The sequence below is a fragment of the Plasmodium yoelii genome (genome assembly GCF_900002385.2).
Source record: "Plasmodium yoelii strain 17X genome assembly, chromosome: 1".
In the NCBI taxonomy this organism is placed as follows: Eukaryota; Apicomplexa; class Aconoidasida; order Haemosporida; family Plasmodiidae; genus Plasmodium; species Plasmodium yoelii.
The window spans coordinates 417,972-438,109 of record NC_036173.2 but is presented as its reverse complement, the minus strand read 5'-3'; the positions used below and the strand labels follow the sequence as shown (position 1 = coordinate 438,109).

Below are 20,138 nucleotides of genomic sequence, written 5' to 3'. Positions count from 1 at the left end.
AATATGCTTACATATATACATGTACGCATTTCCCTTTATATAATAAATGGTCAAAATGAATATTAATATATTTTTAAAAGCCATTAATATTTTTGTTCTGTAAAAAAATATAGATACAAAATTAAATAATACATATAAACATGTAAATTAAATAAATTAAATAAATTACATAAATTAAATAAATTCATAAATATAAAAAATGTATGTATGTATATATATATTATATATATATGTATAATTAATAAATGATGAATATATGCATTAACATTTTTTTAAGTATTTTCTATATGCTTATTTCTTTTTTCACCTCTTCATGAAACCTTTTAATTAACATCCACAATGCATACATAATAATGCATACATAATAATACATACATAAATACATACATAAATACATACATAATAATACATACATAATAATACATTAATAATAATATATGCATTGTATTTTTTTTTTTTTTTTATTTCATTTTTTTTATATTGCATAGAGTGAACTTATTTTTCCTTTATTCAAAATTATAAGATACTTTATATAAAATAATTTTTATAAATAACATTTTTTTTCATAAAAATATATATTACATATATGAATATTTATATTCTTATCACATTTTACAACTTCTTTTCACAGATATATAATTTTTTTTTTTAACCTATTAAGTTTATAAATTTAGTAAAAAATATTGTAGCATAAATATTCCATTTAAATATGGAAATATATATACATATTAATTGTGGCATTCGTTATGAGCTTAAAATTATCCATTAAACTGTTTTTACACAAAAGAAAATATATTGTTTTATTAATTTTTTAAATTATCCTGATTGTATATATATTCATTTTTATATACCGTCACGTGTGTATGTATATATACTTCATGCCTGAACGCATGTTACTGTTGAAAAAAAAAAAAAAAAAACAATTATTTTATTATATACTATTCAATGGATAGTTTATTGTTTTTTTTTTGTCTCCCTACACAATAAACGGACTTATGTATATAACTCCAAATAATATTTACACAACAAAAATATAATTGACAATTTTTATAAGGTTGCAAAAAGTATAAGTTTATTGTAGCCATTTGTGGTACATAATATATTCTGAACAAAAAAAAAAAACTAGCCAAAATACACAAATGGTAAAATAAAAAATGGCAAAATAAAAAATGGCTAGTTCGCCAAATTTTATCCTCTTAATGAATTGAGGAAAATTAGGGGATGTATATTAGTGGAACATTATGCAAATATGCTTATCATTTTTTGCTTATCATTTTTTGCTTATCATTTTTTGCTTGTCATTTTTTGCTTATTTTGGGGGTATAATAAAAGTCTGATAATTTTGTATGAACTTAAAAAAAAATATGTACATTCATAAAAAAATGATAAAATGGCAAATTATTATGAGTAAAATATTCTCCCATTTTATGCACACTGTTCAATGTACAATAAATAAAATACATACTAATTAAACAAGTGAAATACTTTTACAAAAAAATTGTGTTGCACAATATTAGCAATAAATGCAACATTTTCAACTTAAAAAAAAAAGGGAATTAGCAAATTTATGTCATATGCTAATCGAATAGTTATTCAAGATCTTCAATATTTTTTCCTATAAAAAAAAAAAAAAAAAATTAACGTATAAAATATTAATAGTTAGTTATACATGGTGCACTAGGAATTATGCCTATAAGGACATTAATTTATTTATGTCAATTTAAAAGATAATATGGAAAGGGTGTAGTTTGCTTATTTAATTCCGGCAAAAATACTTATATATATTTTATTTCTCTTATTTCTCTTGTTTATTTTTTGCTTTTTTTGTTATCTTACCGTTGATCGGGTAACATCAACTTGATAAATACACGAAAGAAACAAAAATGCAAAGGGGAAGACGCTTTTTAAAAGAGCCTCGATAATAAATTGAAAATTATTATATTTAAAAAATATGTTTTGGGTTGTCAAAAACATAGTTATTAAATTTTCAATAATATTTTTAAAAGAAATTTCAAACATATGGATAATGGTGTATAACAAAGATTTATCAATATAACATTTAATGTTTTTTAAAATAAATATAATATTATAAAAATAGGAAACTAAAAAGGAATATTTTAATTTTTCAGCAATTTTTTCTTGGTAATATTCTTGACTAAATTTTATTGAATTATTTGATTCGTTTTCATTAATTTTTTTTGTCTTATTTTTATTGGAATCAAAAAAAATTTGAGCATTTTTAATGAAAAATTCTCTTTGTTTTTTTAGCTCATCATCTAACGAATTGGGTAATCGATTTGTCTCAACACCCCATACTTCTTTAGAATCATTTCTCTCGTTTCTTTCGTTTCTTTCATTTCTTTCATTTTTTCCATTTCTTCCATTTTTGTCGTCTTTGTCAAAGAACAAAACATTTTGATAAAACATATTATTATTGGTTTGAAGGAAATCATAGATATATGCTACAAATATTTTGTTTATAAAATTATTCATCACAATGGAAAAACTTATACATGGGGTATCACTCTCTTCTTTTAACACTAAACTGTTTATGTTATATTTTCTATATTTTTTTAAATCCAGAACAGTTTCCTCAATTTTGTTGTTTTGAATTAGTGATTGTATTTCGGTGTAATGATTAAGAAATATATTTTTCTTTTTACTTTTTTTTTTGAAATTCTTTTTTATATTTTGTGGACAATTTTTTATTACATCGTCATATTTTTTATCCTCCTCTTCATATAAATATTCAACAAAATTATAGTGATTTTTAAATGACCTCTTTTCTTGAAATTCAATATTTATTACTTTTTTTTTTGAACTGTTTTCTTTTTCGTTATTTTTAAAAAGTAAAACTTTTTTATTTTTAAAGAACACATAATAATACATATAGTTAAATATGCAAGTGTTTAAATTTAAAAAGGGATATTTCCAAGTTGAAATATTGTTATTTCTAAAAAAAAAATAACTGTCTAATATATTTTCTTCGTTTATATTTTTATTAAATTCATCCATAAATTTCGTTATATCATGTAATATTTTTTTTTTTTTTTCTGAACTGTACATAAAATCGTAATTATTTTCCATTTCAGGGGGTAGTTTTAAATTTGAATCAAACAATCTTGTGTCGTCTCGTTTGTAACAGTCACCCGAATTGGTATCGTCATTTTCATTACCATTTCCATTTTCATTACCATTTCCATTTCCATTTCCATTTCTATTATTATTTGTTTCATTTTTTTTGTTTTTTTTCATAACAACCTGCTCATTAAGCTTATTCAACAAAGATATATTACTTGTGTGCACATGGCCATGATTATTTTTATTTAAACGGGGCAAATCTCCTTGTGTTATTTTAATATGCACTAAGGATAAAGCGAAATAATATATAAATGCTATATGTTTATATAAATTTGTATCTACTCCGTTAAATAATTTTTGATATATATTTTTTAATTTTATAATCTCATTTAAAAATAGCTGTAATATTTCGTAACTGTGTAAATTTTTTTTTTGTGTTGCTTGATCTCTGTTATTCTCACAAGAAAATAATCGTTCTCTTATTTTTGTTAATATATTATAATGTTTAAGTTTTAAGAATTTATTTTTGATGTATTCCTCACCATTTTTGTCTATTACATGATGATTATCAAAAATATGATCTACATTATTGCTAACATTTCCAGTGTCGTTATTGTCATTATAATTGGCTAGTTTACTACTTTTTTCTGAACAGTTAAGGTTTTTTATTTCATCTTGTTTTTCCACTACATTTTGGGGTGTGTAATTATGATCAATTTTATTTTCATCAAATTTTAATGTGTTAAAATAATTAAATATATCGGACAAATATTGTATGTACAATTTTAATTTAGCTATATCATCAGTTTTCACAATTAAATTGCAAAGAATTTTTTTAATTTTTTTAATTTCTTTATTTACACTTTGTTCATAACTTTTTAAATAATTAACTAAACAATCATTGTTAAATTTATTATTATAATAATATTGAAGACATAATTTTATATTATAACATAGTTTTATGTATTTTATACAATTGGGTAAATTTTCCTCATGTTCATTACTATTAATATATTTATGAATTAGTAATGGTATTTTAAAAATTTCAGAAAAAAAATTATTATTTGGTAAAACATTTTGGCTAGTTAAATAATTTAAATCTTTTACATCCTTTTTATATTCATCACTTTGAAATAATTCTGTAATTTTGTTGTATATTATATTTACATCCTCAATTATTGTTTTTTTATTGTTTACATTATTTTCAAGATCTTTGTAAAAAATAGAACTTTTAACAAAGATATATGGATGTATTGAAATTAAATTTTTCATATCTTTTATATTGTCATTTTTTTCTTTTGTTAAACCCATTTTTTTAGTAATAATAAATGTACTAATATCTTCACCATCATTTTTAAAGATATTTTTTATTTCTTTTTTATGTAAATAATATTCGTCCATATCTAGATCTTCTTTCATTTTTTTTACAAAACAATTAAAATGGTAAAACTATCCAAAAAAGAAATATATATTTCGTTTGTGTTAAGAAAAATATGTAATGATTACATGAGCCAGCACATCACATCATATCTCTAAAAGCGGGGATGTATAATGTATAGCAGTTACTAATGGTATATACTATTTGGCAGTTACTATATGGTATATACTATTTGGCAGTTACTATGTGTGGCAATTTATGGGCAGTAGATTTTGATAAATAGAAATATTTCGTAAAATTTAAAAATAATTTATTTATTTTGCGTAAAAAAATACATATGTAAGAATAAAACGGAACAGGCACTCTAAATTTTAGTAAACCGTCGAAACAAACAAATATATGTTAGCCAATATATATTTATCGTTTAATTATATTAGAAAAATAAAAAGATAAAAAATTTCAATTATCAGCAATACTATTATATAATATGTATGATACACATGCACGTACATGTTGTATTTATTTTATAATTTATATACTAGGACTAAATTTATGATACATTAATAAAAAACCGCGAATAAATAAGAAAGCATAATAGAAATAAGCCTTATGAAATGCGAATTTCATTTTCGCATCAATTTAAATTTTTTTTTTTTTTTATGCTTTTCTTTCATTCTCTTTTTAATATCTATATGTTTTGTTGGCCATAAAAATATATGTATAGCCATGCGCACATACATAAAATATATTAATAATAAATCATGTAATATTTTCCCCACTTTTAAATATGTACAATATATATTGGACCTATAAAATAATATAATAAATATTACAGAAATGTAAAAATAATCGGAAAATTGGTAAAAATTGTATATAATATAGTAAAAAAAAAAAAAAATTCCCAAAAAAAAAAACCGATTATATCATAAAGCATTTTGTATATTATAAAAAATTAAAAACATTAAAAGCTCAAATTAAATGTATAATTATAAATTATACAAATTTCGTGATACAAACTTAAAACTAAATATATATGTTACAAAAAAAAAATCAATAAATTTGTGAAATGACAAAACAAGAGAACATATACTAATAATCTCCATATATTATTTAATGTGCATTTTGGGGGATAATAATTTAAAACCTCTCATCAAAAAACTTAACAGTTTTAACAATTATTTCTGTACATTCATCTAATTGTTCTTTTGTGATACATAAAGGTGGTGTTAAACGAATTGTTTTGTCATGAACATCTCTTGTAATTAATCCATTTTCTTTTAATTTTAAGCAAATATCTAAAACATTAACTAATTCATTTTTAAATTCAATAGCACATAATAAACCTTTACCTCTTACATCTCTAACAATTTTACTATCTTTTAATTCTCTTTTTAAATTTTCTAAAAATGGGCCACCTAATTTTTCAGCATTTTCACATAATTTCTCATTAATTAATACATTCAATGCTTCAACACATATAGATGCAGCTAATGGGTTCCCACCATATGTTGAACCATGTTCTCCTGGTTTTATAACAAGCATAATATCATCATTTGCTAAAACAGCGGATATAGGATAATGTCCTCCTGATAATGCTTTACCTAATAAGATTACATCTGGTTTAACATTGTAGTGATGTACACATAATAATTTACCGGTTCTACCTAATCCGGTTTGAACTTCATCAGCAACAAATAAAACATTATATTTTTTACATATATCATATACACCTTGGAGATAATTATCTGATGGTACAATCACACCTGCTTCTCCTTGAATCGGTTCAACAATGAATGCACAAACATTTGGATCTTTTAATTCTTCTTCTAATGCTTCTAAGTCATCATAAGGAACCTTAGAAAATTGTGGAGCAAATGGACCAAAATTAGAAGTACATTTTTTTGTAGTAGATGCAGATATACAACCTAAAGTTCTTCCTGAAAAATTATTTTTACATACAACAATTTTAGCCATATTTTCTGGAATCTTTTTAACTTCATATCCCCATTTTCTACATAATTTATATGCAGTTTCGTTAGCTTCTGCTCCAGTATTCATCATTAACACTTTATCATAACCAAGTAAGTTTGTAAGATATCTTTCACATATTCCTAAAGGTACACTAAAAAAGGCTCTACTACAAATTGTTAAGTTCTTAGCTTGATTTATCATAGCATTTAATATATTTGGGTGACAATGTCCTTGGTTAACTGATGAATATGCAGATAAAAAATCGTAGTATCTTTTATCATTAACATCATAAACAAATACACCCTTAGCTCTTTTTAATACAACAGGAATGGGATCATAATTGTGAGCTCCATATTTCAATTCGTTGTTGATATAATCTTCTGGTGTTTTTAAGTCTTTGACAAATTCCATTTTGAACAATCTAAAAATTGCCTAATAACAAAAAAAATATGACCATGTGCAGGCAAATTTGTCATTTTTATAAAATATGACCATGTGCAGGCAAAGTTGTCACTTTTATAAAATATGACCATGTGCAGGTAAATTTGTCACTTTTATAAAATATGACCATGTGCAGGCAAAGTTGTCACTTTTATAAAATATGACCATGTGCAGGTCAAATTGTCACTTTTATAAAATATAACAATGTGCATAAATATTATGGAAAAAAAAAAAGTACAAATGCAGGACAAAACACGTTGCAAATGTATATGTGTGGGTAATAACATGCATGTGGTTTTATATTGTCTCGGTTTAGTGCATATTTTTTCGAAATATCCGAAAAACTTACTTTTTAAATTAACAAATGTTAAAAAGTCGGAAAATACGAGTTAATGCGGAAAGTTTGGTTTAAATTAGATAATGAGTTTATATAAATATACGGAAGTTGCGGAAGTTTTAAAGTAGATAGATTACAATACAATGATTAAATTTAATTAAGCTTGCTTTAATTATAATATAATAAGCTTATATCGGAAATAAAATTGTATGTCATACGGAAAATTTAAATTCGTTTAAAATTTAAGTGTAATAAACAATCTTAACCTTTTTTATAAAAATATGATATTTATCATTTATAAGTACATTTTTCAAAATTCATATGAAATTAAAAATAATATTTTTTTTAATTTTAATTAACAGTTTTTAAACGAAAAATTAGAAGAGAGTGTGATAGGGGGGTACATATAAATTTTTTCATAAAATGGCCAAAATCCGTAAATTTTATTACTCATATATAATATTATAAGTAGAAAATTGGAATTTCATTTTTTTATGAAAATTACAAAAAAATAGCAATATTGCATATGGGCATTTTCTCTCAATACTATATTTGTGTAATATTTTTCCATGGCGCATTAATATTTGCATGCATACGGTTATACTTTATTCTATACCCCTTGAACTTCAATAATATATCCATAAATATATTCTATTAATATATAGAAAAGTAATTATTTTATGAACACTTTTTACAAAGAAAAAGAGGATGGTATGAAATTTATGTTTTGTGTGCAATATGAATGTAAATTCTATGATATTTATGAGCATATGGTGAAAACCAAGTTACAAATGCACCTTATATATAGAGAGAGAAATAAATATTAGTATGTATATATATATAATACACTGTAAACGAGGTAAAAATTGAATTTTTAATCATAGAGAATATTTATTTTTAATTTATATATGTACTATTTATATAAGTTCCTGAACTGTTCATAAAATTTTATGCATACGCATTCCAATTTTTTTTTTAATTTGTATCATAATAGCTAGCTTATAAAAATGAGGCTTGGAACTGTAAAATAAGCACTTGAAATGAACACTCGAAATAAGCACTCGAAATAAGCACTTGAAATAAACACTTGAAACGGACACTTGCAGTAAAAACCGCTTAATTGCAAATGCTATCCATAACTATATAATTTAAATTTCCAAATTGGGTAATAATTATATGTACTTAAAATGTGAATTTATATTTCACATATTTTTTTTTAATTTACAAGCCAATGTAATATTAGTCTATAACTCATTTTTTATTGTAGTCATATAGTTATCACTTATTTGTTTAAAAAAAAAAAAATAATAATAAATAACTTTTTTTATTTAAAATGTTTTTAATCGGGATAAAATAATATTATCATTTATAACTACTCATTAGTATTTATCAAGTTCCATATATTTTTTTTTGATTTTTTTTTTGATTTTTTTTTTGATTTTTTTTTGATTTTTTTTGATTTTTTTTTGATTTTTTTTTTGTGTGTGTTTTAGTGAATTAATTTGTATGAAATGAGCGTTAATATTACTCGATAAAAAATGCACATACAAAAGGGTCGACTAAATACGTGTATTCATATTTATATTTATATAGTATGTATATAATGTGTATACAATGTGTATATAATGTGTATATATTTATAAGTTGGGGAAAAAAAATATAATAGTAAAACAAAAATAATCATTACATAACAGCATGTATATATGCCTTACACATATATTACATATATAAGATATGAACAATTTTTATTTGTGAAATTGGAAAAGGATAAATAAAATGTGTTTGTAATTAGGAGAGTTGTAATATATTCTTATAAAATTAATTTATTTCTCCATAAAATAAAAAAAAAAACTTGTAAAAAATAGAAAAAGAATGTAATAAAATAAACAAATGGATGTCTATCGTTTTGTTTGTATTTATTTTTCTCCTCCCATTGATTTTCCTGCTCTTATTATTTCGTCAACTAAAAGAATTTGTTGTGCTATCGCAGTTGAAATTGATATGATCTGTTTCTTTACGCAATAATTGTCATAAATACCTAAAAAAAAAAAAAAAAAAAAAAAAAAAAAAAAAAAAAAAAAAAAAAAAAAAAAAAAAAAAAATATAAAAAAATAATATGCAGTTAACTGTTAACAGGGCAAACGGGTGCCGTTGCCAATTCGTACCTCGAAGGTGGGGTATTATGGGTTCTCCAGAATCAAGGTCAACACCTAGAGGCTCTGTTGGGTTCTCATTATATTTGTCTATAACATTAAACAATGATTGATGTATATCTAATCCACTATTTTCTAGTAATACCTTTGGAATGTTTAACAAACTGTTAGCATAAATATCAAATGAAAATTTTTGTTTTCCTTTAATTTTTTTTTCTTCATCTTTTAATTTATTATAAGCAGCAATTTCAAAAGCACCTGCACCAGATATAACACAATTATCATCTATTGCATTTTTAATACTTCGTAATCCATCTCTGATTGCATCTTTAATTTGTTTAATTGTATAATCATTAGGAGCTTGTATAAATATAGTACAACTTTTAGGGTTTAAAACATCTTCTATAAATGTATATTTTTCATCATTTACACATATTTCATAAACTAATCCGGCATATCCAATATCTTCTTCAACAATATCATATACATTATTACATGGGTTTCCACCACAACATAAAACAATACGTTCTAAATTTCTTCTTTTTATTCTTCTTAATGCCATAATATTTTCTTTTGCTAATAAATCTAAACTCATAGGATCGATACCTTTTTGATTAAAAACAGCAAAATTATACATTTCTCCTGTTTCTTTAAATTTTTTTTCTATTATATTTTTTTTTATTTCAATAATTTTTTTTATTTTATCATCTGTAAATTTTCTTTCTGATTCAACTAATTTATCTCGATCTTCAGCATTTGAATAAACAAATGATGAAAATACTTCACTTTTTTCATATTCTAAACTAGTATTTAAAACTAATATAAAACATTTTGTTAATCTATTAGGCATATTAGGATGTCGGCAACCATGATCTAGTACCATACCTCTAACAAGTTTTGTATTTATGCTCATATTTCTTTTTATATCCATAATTTCGATCATATGTAAATCGATTTGTTTATTTTTATTATAAACAATTTGAATACTATCTACCAAATCTTCTGATAATTTATCTGCTAATTGAATTGGCAATTTAGTTCTAACACATGTTTTAGCAACATTGTACAATACTTCTTTATTAAAACTATTTTCCATATTTATTGGAATTTTCATAGTATCCAATAAATCAAATAAAATATTTTTGATAGTATCAAACCCTTGTGTAATAATTCGAGGATGTATATTTTCATATAATATATATTTTTCTGATAAATAAATTAATCCTGTTGTTATTATTAAATTACTACTTGACCCATCTCCTAGATTCTCATCAATACTTGAACAGATTCTACCTAACATAGTTGCTGTTGGATGTTGTATCATCATTTCATTTAGTAACACATTCCCATCTTTTGTTATTTTTATAGCTCCTGATGCACTTACTAGCATCTTGTAACTCCCTTTTGGACCCAAATTACTCTTTATTATTTCATACATACCCTTGCTTGCATTTATATTTGTAAGCAACACATTTGTAGAGCGTAGGCTATCTGCCTTTTTGTTTAGCATGTGAACCGACATCTGCAGGGTGGGAAAATTAAAATGAACAAAATGAACACGATGAAAAATTTGAGAAATTTGACAAATGACGCAGTCTTTATTTATAACTTTCAAACGAGGTGAAGCACGTAATTATTCTTATGTGTTTAGTTTAGGCCGCAGTCTCTTCTTATTTTTTTACTACAAACTGTTAAATATTTACGAGAGCATTTGATATGTATATAAATAAATGTGCAAAAATTGGAAAAGCTGGAAAAATTGGAAAAACTGGAAAAATTGGAAAAACTGGAAAAAATGGAAAAACTGAAAAAATGGAAAAAATGGAAAAAATGGAAAAATTGTAGAAATATATATAGAGAGAGAAATGAAAATATTTTCTCCTATTTATAGTTTAATTTTTGATGCTATTTTATTTGTATAATAAATCTTATAAAAATAAAACAAAGTTAATATTTATATAAATATGGGGTATGCAATTATATATTTTAAATCCTGATAATAATATATAATAGTGAATTTTATTTTATTATTAATTTTTTTTTTATTTTTTTATTCTACATTTTGATTATCAATAAAGTCGAAACATGTATGCATATGTATATGCATATGTATATGTACATGTATATATATATTATTGGCCGAAAAAACATTTCACAAAAAAATATTTAATCAGCCTTCAAAATAATGTGACACATGTATAGGAATGAAAAAAGGGAATAATTTTTGCACTAAAAAAAGTACTACCAATACATAAATTATTATAAAAAAAAATAACTTTATTTTTTGGTAGTACTTTTTATGTACATATTTATACACTTATTTTTTAGCAGTATCCCTAATGTTATATGATTGCTCATTTTTTTTTGAAAAATAAAATTCTCTCATTTCTATATATTATAAAATACTATACCCCAAATAAAAATATATAATCGTTTTTTTTTTTTTTTTTTATTTATTCATTTTTATGTATAAAGGAGATAAATTCATTGAAATTATTCGACTAACAATTGAAAAGGTATAGAGATATAAAAAGGGCACATATTTTTTTTCGCAAACAAAATAAAAAAAAAAAATTATAAAGATGGTGAAAACATAAAGATAGCGAAAACATAAAGATAGCGAAAACATAAAAATATTTATGTACCCAAATGGTTGCTAATTCTTAAATATCAAACAAAAAAATAAATAATTAAAATTATGAATATATAATCATCATATTTTATATATATATCTACTATTAAAAAAATAAAGGAGATAAAGTATTAAAAGGTTGCACACATAAATATAGAGAAAATATTAAGATTGAGAATATATCATTAAAACTTGTGGAAGCTCATATAATTTTTATATTTCCCAACGTCTAACATTCATTCGCAAATACATGCATGTGCATAAAATAGTTTTAAAGATGGGTTATATATTTGTGTATATTTTTCTCCTTTTTAACAACATGATAATTTTTTTTTTCTTATTTTTGGCGGTTTAGAATTTTTAGTTGTATGGGGATATATAAATACGTAACCTTGTGATGGGTTTAAGCCATTATTTGGTCGATATCCTAATTGATAAGGATTAAAATTATACATACTAATTTGGTCTGTTTTATTTAACTGATAGCAAATATTTCCTTTGCTATTTTCTTTACTATTTTGTTTATCATTTATATTTTCGCTTCTTTCTAACAATCCTGGGCTTGTATTATATTTTATATAATCGTTTGTTTCGTTTTCAAATAATTTACTAAATGTGTTACTCCCTTTCCAGTTATTTCCACAGGATCTTAATTTTTTATTTTGCAGCTCGCAATCGTTACACTTAGAATTGTCATTCTCTTCAACATTCTTATCGTCACTCTCCTCAACATTCTTATCTTCATTCTCTTCAACATTCTTATCTTCACTCTCTTCAACATTTTTTTCGTCATTCTCTTCAACATTTTTTTCGTCATTCTTATCGTCACTCTCTTCAACATTCTTCTCGTCATTTCCCTTTTCAACACTTTTTTCATCTTCTCTTTCAATATTTTTTTTTTCATCTTCTTCTTCAACACTTTTTTTATCTTCTTCTCCAATATTTTTTTTTTCATCTCCTCCAATATTTTTTTTTTCATCTCCTCCAATATTTTTTTTTTCATCTCCTTCAATATTTTTTTTTTTATCCTCCTTTTTAACCCTTTTTTTGTTTCCCCTTTTAACCCTTTTTTCATCTTCCTGTTTAACCATTTTCTCGCAATTTTCCTTTTCCCCAATTCCCCCTCCATCAAGCCCGTCTCCTTTCTCGTTCTGCCAACTATTATTTATTTCATCTGTAATAATTTAAACATGGATAGAGAGAATGAAAATAAATAATTAATAAAAGATAAAATGAAAAAAAACACAATAAACAAATGAGGTATACGAAATACTATGTTCATCTATAATGCTAAAACCACTTTTGCACAAACCAAATATATTTAAAATGCAATTATTTTTCCTGAACTGTTCAGGTTATTTAAATAATAATGGAGTAAATGCATAAAATATATGTCATGTTCATGCAAAAAATATATGGTAGCGTATAAAAAAAAATTTAAGAATAAAGTTGCACACACAAACCCATAGGTATGTATATATAGAAAGAGAATGAAAAAAAGAAAACGATTTAATTAGTAATCTATTTTCCATATAAAAAAAGCATAAAAACAAACTTATATACCTGATATGCTTGTCCCATTTATATTTTCCATAATTTAAATAATAGTTGAAATGTAATTAATATTTTTATTTCTGTCTAAAATTATTATTAACAGAATAGAGAATTTATTAGCTCATTAAAAAAAAAATTTATAAAATAATATGATATGTTCATATAATATTTTAAACATAATATGAAATACAAAAAAAATAAAATAATTGAAAATTATATTTTATTCAAAAAAAAATGTTTTACTAAAATGTAGGTGAAATTTAATACATGTCTTAATATATTTTTTTCAACATTTCCCTTCCTTTTTTGCACAGTAATATAGAAATATAGAAGAATGAAGTAAAAAAAAATAAAGAGAAATAAAATTTTCAGACACTAAAATATTTTTAAGTATAAATATTCAAATTATTAAGAATATATAAAAACTATAAGTTAAATAAATCTCTTATTACAAAATGTGTGACAATTCCTTGTTGAAGCAAAAGCATACATAGTGAAAAAAAAAAGAAAAAAAAAAAAAGAACCTTATTTATTTTCCATTTCGTTGTTTGTAATAAGAATTTGTTAGCTTCAATGATATATGTTAAATGCTTACAAAATTAAGATATAATTTTATTTTATTTTATTTTATCATTATTACTTTTCTATTTGTCAATTTATCGTTTTATTCGTGTGTGCCAAACAGAATGGAGCCACGATATTTGAATAAGCATGGATGTTACAAATAAGTTAGTAAAATATATAGACAATTATATGGTCATATATATATTTCACTAAATGGTAGTGCTATAAAATGGGTTAAGGAAGAGCCTATATATATTTATGTTTATATTTATGTTTAAATTTATGTTTATGCTTATGTTTATGCTTATGTTTATAATTCGCTATACTTTTTTATAAGCAATTGTTAGGGGTAAAGAAAAAAGGAACATGCCCATTTGTATATCCGTCAAATAACAAAAGCAATGGCTTAAATAGTATGGAGGGTTTAGGGTTTTATTTTTATTAAATTTTTTTTATACAAAAGTGGGGTGTATCAAAAATACAAATTTTTACAAACTTATATAATGCTACATTTCTATGCATTTATAATGTTTATTTCGTTTTTTTTTTTTTTTTTTTTTTTTTTATTTATTGTAATATTTTCAAATTGTGAAAAATGTTTATGCTATACCAAATAAAAAGGTACACATTTTGAAATCAAATAATAAAAAAAAAAAAATATATATATATATCAAAATAATTGATTATATGAAAAGGAAAATGAAAATGAAAAGAAAATGATGTTTTTAGGATGTAAATAAAATGGCTACTAAATTAATAATTTTTATATAGATATATATATATTTATATATATTTATAATAAATGTTTCGACAAATAGGTTAGTATGTATAATATTATATTAGCCAAGTACAATATAAATATTTCATAGAAAAAAAAAAAAAGTAAAAAAATAATGCATACTATATATATATATTATAAAAAAATATTTTCTTTTTTTATAACAAACTGATAGAATATTGCCAATAAAACGTAGGGTTATAATTGCACATATAAATATATATTTAATGTGTTCTAATTTATATTATAAATAAATTATATACTATATATGATTTAGTATAATATGTAGCCATTTCTCAAATTCTTCATATATATATGTGTAAATATGTTATCCTCTTTCTAAAAAAAAATAAAGAAAAAAAAATAAAGCTATAGTAAACAAAATTTACCATTGATATATTTATTTTTTCTTAAGGAGGTTTATTTTTCTAAACGAGAAATTAAGTATATAAATATAGTTGGCTCTTGATATTACATACATACATATATTATATATATTTGTTTTTTTTTCTATATATATAGTGAATAGGTACATATAATAAGCCTATTTATGTACAACTTTTCTTATGTTTGAATGATTGATACACCTTTTTAAAGTTATTTAAATTTAAAAAAAAATATATTTATAAATAAAAGAAAAAATGGCTGATGGAGAATATAACTTTTCATTAACAACATTTAGCCCAACTGGAAAATTAGTACAAATCGAATATGCTTTAAATAGAGTATCTAGTAGTTCTCCAGCCTTAGGTAAATTTATAATAATTTTTTCCCATTTTTTTTCCCATTTTTTTTCCCATTTTTTTTCCCATTTTTTTTCCCATTTTTTTTCCCATTTTTTTATTAATTTTGTTTTTCCTGCCTTGCCTTGCCTTACTATTTTATGTTTGCATATACTTATCATATTTTGTAAATTTTATGAAGATACTTCGCTAGCTATCTTTTTCTGAGAAAGCATCCCTATCAACCGCATTCATTTTCTACCGCTTATTTCGGTTTTGTAGGAATCCGGGCCAAAAACGGAGTCATAATTGCCACGGAAAAAAAGACCCCAAATGAATTGATCGAAGAAACAAGTATTTACAAAATTCAACAAATCAGTGATCATATTGGTATAGTATATGCTGGTATGCCTGGTGATTTTCGAGTTTTATTAAAAAAAGCAAGAAAAGAAGCTATAAAATATTCTTTACAATATGGAAATGAAATATTAGTAAAAGAACTAGTAAAAGAAATCGCATCAATTGTTCAAGAATTTACACAAACAGGAGGTGTCAGACCATTTGGTTTGTCTTTATTAATTTGTGGCGTTGATGCATATGGTTATCATTTATATCAAATTGATCCATCAGGATGTTATTTTAATTGGATGGCAACATGTATAGGTAAAGATTATCAAAATAATATTTCTTTTTTAGAAAAAAGATATAATAGTGATATAGAAGTTGAGGATGCTATACATACAGCCATATTAACCTTAAAGGAAAGTTATGAAGGTGTTATGAATGAAAAGAATATCGAAATAGGGGTTGTTTGTAATAACAATACATTTAAAATATTAACCCCAAATGAAATTAAAGATTATTTAATAGAAATAGAATAATAAAAAGGAACAAACAAAATTATAAATAGTAATAATTGGATCAACAAATATGATACCCTTTAAAAATGCTCCTAATCAAAAAAAATAGAGAACAATTTTGTGCACACGCACTTTTTTACTTAAAATTTTACTCCACTATTATATTCTATTTTTTTTATTTTTTTATTTTTTTATTTTTTCATTTTTTCATTTTTTCATTTTTTTAATTATATACACATTTCCATGAAAATATGCAAGTCATATTTTCCACCTTTTTCAACTTGTAAATATTAAAAATTGTATAAAAATTCGCTTTATATATATAAATCAAAAAAATATATTTTTTACAAATTTCACAAATTTCACAAAGTGTGTATATAAATAATACCTAAACCCCATTCTCTGCATAGTATCATGTAGGAGATTACTAAAAAAGTGTCATAATAATTATCATTATTGTAATTTAAAATTAATAACATAATTGATAATTCATATTTATTTGTACAAAACTATAATGAGTGTTGTGTATAGTGAATTATTTTTTTTTTTCTTAAAACTTTGAAAAATTTTAACATGATAATTTTCAAGGTACACATATTGAGTTAGTAATAATACTAACATGGAAATAGCATTAAATACCTCTAAACGTATTAATAATAATTATAAAATACCCAATAAAATGGAAATGCATAAAAATAAAAACGTGCAATCGGTATATAGCTATTATATATAATATATTATGAATTAGTCATAATTTTTTGCACAAATAATAGAACAAAAAAAAAAAAATATAAAAATATAGCTAAAATAAAAAAAAAAAAACATAAAAATGCAGATATAATATGAATATATAGAGCTAAATGTATATTTACAAAATTAATATGTCAAAATATTATTCCTGTTAATAAAAAAATAGTACAATATATATATTTACATATTATGAATATATATTTATTTATTGACCATTTTGATCGTACTAATACCAGAAACAATTTTAAACTCGTTTTTGCACATTTGGGATATCCCCAGAATAATAAAGTATTTAAGTTAAAAAAAATTGCACGAAAAAAATATATAATTTCCTTAGGGAAATAAAGAAGTTATTTTATAAGCAGTTTGATATTTTATAAATAAAAGATGAATCGTGTTAAGACGACATTTTGTAACTATTACAAAGGGATAGTAAATAAAAACAGCCTTTTTCAATTAAAGAATAATACTAATAATATGAATGGACGACACATAAGTACTAGCCATATAAATTTTAACAAAAATAATGAAGCACAAACTGCAAATAATTTACCTAAGGCAACCAGAGTGCCCATCATGCGTTTCTTTTACGGGATTATAGCTCTTATGGCAATTGTTCCTATTTGTCAGTCTCTATATGAAACTGATAAATATTATAAAGAAGTAATTAATTAAAAATAGAGAGTAAAATGTTTTATTCACTCGCTCACTCGCTCACTCACTCATCCACTCAATTAATTAATTATTTTTTTTTTTAATATAGAACAAGCACTTATATGAAAAAGGAGAGGCCTAAGAATGATAGGAAATTCAATTCCAACCCTTTAGGTGCTATAAGTTATAGTTGCTATATCTTGGAACTCATTTTAATACAAAGGTGTAAATAATTCGAATATACTTTTTTGTTATTTCAAAATTTTTATTATTTTTTCGAAAAACCATTTCGTTGTAACATTAATTTATGCATTCCTGACGAAGACACTCATTCATCTTCGCTAGTTTAGCTTATTTATTTTTATTTATTTTTTTATTTTTTTATTTTTATTTTTTTGTATTATCATTATTTGACCCATTTAAAGCATGTAAATAAAACATATGAGAAGGTTTTATTTAAAAAAAAAAAATGTGCAATAATACAACTTAGGGTGGCAATAAAAAATGTGTATACATGTGTATAATATGTGTATACATGTGTATATGTGGGGATAAAAAATAAAACAAAAAATCAATACTAAGCAGTACTAAGCATGGGGAGCAAACTAAGATGGTGTGTCACTACAAGGCAGCTTTGAAATTTAAGCCAACTTGGAAAAACTTAGTTTTGTCAGTAAGCTGATGTAATATTGGAAAATTGAATGAAAGTTCTAGAGCAACGTTTTTCTGAACATATGTCATAAGCCCAAAACCTGCTGAAAGGCGAGTATCTTTTTTTAATTGGTTAAAAGAAAAATAAAAATGATCACTTAATCTTCCTAATTGTATATAAAAAAATAACATAGGATTAATATTTTGAATATTTAATATGTATTTAAACATAAGTTGTATATTAGTAAAAAAATTAGCACCTAAATAGTTATAAGAAATATCATAATTTTTATTTTGTGCATTAAAATTAAAACATTTTTCTGTAGTTCCAATAGAATTATATTCAAACCCTCGAAAAATTAAAGAACTTCCTATACTACCAGTGAAATTGAATTTATTTAAATAATATTGTTTATTTTTATTATAATTATATTTTATTCCATTACTAAAATGTATATATGAATATAAGTTTTTAAATATATTTTTAGCATATAAAAAATTTAAATGATTTTTAAAAAAATTTGCTTCACAATAAGGCAAAGATATTTCATTTTCTATTTCGTAGTAGTATCCCGAAGTTGGATAAAATGTGTAATTACTTTGGTTTTGTTCATTGTCTTTTCCATAATTTAGTTCATCTTTTTTATATACATATTTTATGGTATTTTTAATATGGTTATCATTAAATTTAAGAATATTATCTGATGGGATAAAATTTTTATTTATTTCATGATATATTTTATTAAGATTTATTTCCCAAATTATTGAATGATTTTTTTTAATTAAATTTGTTTTAATAGAATTTGTTTTTATAGTATAGGATCCACATTTTATATTATTAAATGCTGATATATATGTTTCAAAAATAAATTTCCAATTATTACAATATTTTATATATGGTAATATATATCGTATTGAAAAATTATTAGTATATAAGCTACTTATATTTGCTTTAAGTTCAATACTATTTATTGTTTTAAAAATATATGGTAAATTTATTTCGATATCTCCAGATATTTCACCACGATTATTAACATTGGTTCCAATAATATAATTTTTTTTTTTTTCTTTAAATATATAATCTATTATTATATGACTATTTATTAAGCTATTTAATTTAACAATTGGATAGTCTTCAAAAATGTTTAAATTAACTATTTTGTTATTACATTGTGCAATATTGTAAAAAACTTGTTCTATATTTTTACTTTTTTTTAATTCTTTAAATATAAATTCTAATCTTCTTTTTTTAATTTTATTAATTCCTTCCAAGTTTACTGTTACGTCAGTTATTTTTTGCTGAGGGTCTATCTCCATGTTTCCAACACCATCCAGCTATTTTCATCCAATTTAATCGGCCTATCTTATTTTCATCAAATTTAATCTGCCTATCTTATTTTCATCCAATTTAATCTATCCAATTTATTTTCATCCAATTGCGCTTGAAGCTGCTTATCATGGGGAAGTGACAAAAATGGAAATGCCTAACTAGCGCTATCAATATTAGTGATTATTTATCAACATGTTAGTTTGAAAAAAAAAAAAAAAAAAAAAAATATATATCATTGCCTGATTGTATTATTACAGTAATACGCATGAATATATATTTATT

The 20,138-nt window shown here is 22.9% G+C and overlaps 7 protein-coding genes across 7 annotated transcripts; 2 read left to right on the top strand and 5 right to left on the bottom strand.

The window, feature by feature from the left end:
• Positions 1-1,570: 1,570 nt before the first annotated feature.
• On the bottom strand, positions 1,571-4,500 carry PY17X_0109100 (conserved Plasmodium protein, unknown function; the record flags this gene model as incomplete). The annotated part of the gene is made up of 2 exons (XM_022957831.1): positions 1,571-1,615; positions 1,837-4,500. The coding sequence occupies 2 exons, from the start codon at positions 4,498-4,500 to the stop codon at positions 1,571-1,573; spliced, it is 2,709 nt and encodes a 902-aa protein (XP_022811252.1).
• A 1,096-nt stretch (positions 4,501-5,596) lies between these two features.
• On the bottom strand, positions 5,597-6,841 carry PY17X_0109000 (ornithine aminotransferase, putative; the record flags this gene model as incomplete). Its single annotated transcript, XM_723886.1, has 1 exon — positions 5,597-6,841. One exon carries the CDS (start codon positions 6,839-6,841, stop codon positions 5,597-5,599), a length of 1,245 nt encoding a protein of 414 aa, XP_728979.1.
• Positions 6,842-9,124: 2,283 nt separating this feature from the next.
• PY17X_0108900 (T-complex protein 1 subunit zeta, putative) lies at positions 9,125-10,883 on the bottom strand (the record flags this gene model as incomplete). The annotated part of the gene is made up of 2 exons (XM_022957830.1): positions 9,125-9,246; positions 9,374-10,883. The coding sequence occupies 2 exons, from the start codon at positions 10,881-10,883 to the stop codon at positions 9,125-9,127; spliced, it is 1,632 nt and encodes a 543-aa protein (XP_022811251.1).
• Positions 10,884-12,304: 1,421 nt separating this feature from the next.
• On the bottom strand, positions 12,305-13,587 carry PY17X_0108800 (conserved Plasmodium protein, unknown function; the record flags this gene model as incomplete). The annotated part of the gene is made up of 2 exons (XM_022957829.1): positions 12,305-13,167; positions 13,557-13,587. The coding sequence occupies 2 exons, from the start codon at positions 13,585-13,587 to the stop codon at positions 12,305-12,307; spliced, it is 894 nt and encodes a 297-aa protein (XP_022811250.1).
• A 1,943-nt stretch (positions 13,588-15,530) lies between these two features.
• Positions 15,531-16,492, top strand: PY17X_0108700 (proteasome subunit alpha type-2, putative; the record flags this gene model as incomplete). Its single annotated transcript, XM_725904.1, has 2 exons — positions 15,531-15,639; positions 15,894-16,492. 2 exons carry the CDS (start codon positions 15,531-15,533, stop codon positions 16,490-16,492), a joined length of 708 nt encoding a protein of 235 aa, XP_730997.1.
• Positions 16,493-17,608: 1,116 nt separating this feature from the next.
• Positions 17,609-18,017, top strand: PY17X_0108600 (conserved Plasmodium protein, unknown function; the record flags this gene model as incomplete). Its single annotated transcript, XM_022957828.1, has 2 exons — positions 17,609-17,884; positions 17,985-18,017. 2 exons carry the CDS (start codon positions 17,609-17,611, stop codon positions 18,015-18,017), a joined length of 309 nt encoding a protein of 102 aa, XP_022811249.1.
• Positions 18,018-18,496: 479 nt separating this feature from the next.
• PY17X_0108500 (sorting assembly machinery 50 kDa subunit, putative) lies at positions 18,497-19,843 on the bottom strand (the record flags this gene model as incomplete). The annotated part of the gene is made up of 1 exon (XM_725906.1): positions 18,497-19,843. One exon carries the CDS (start codon positions 19,841-19,843, stop codon positions 18,497-18,499), a length of 1,347 nt encoding a protein of 448 aa, XP_730999.1.
• Positions 19,844-20,138: the final 295 nt, after the last annotated feature.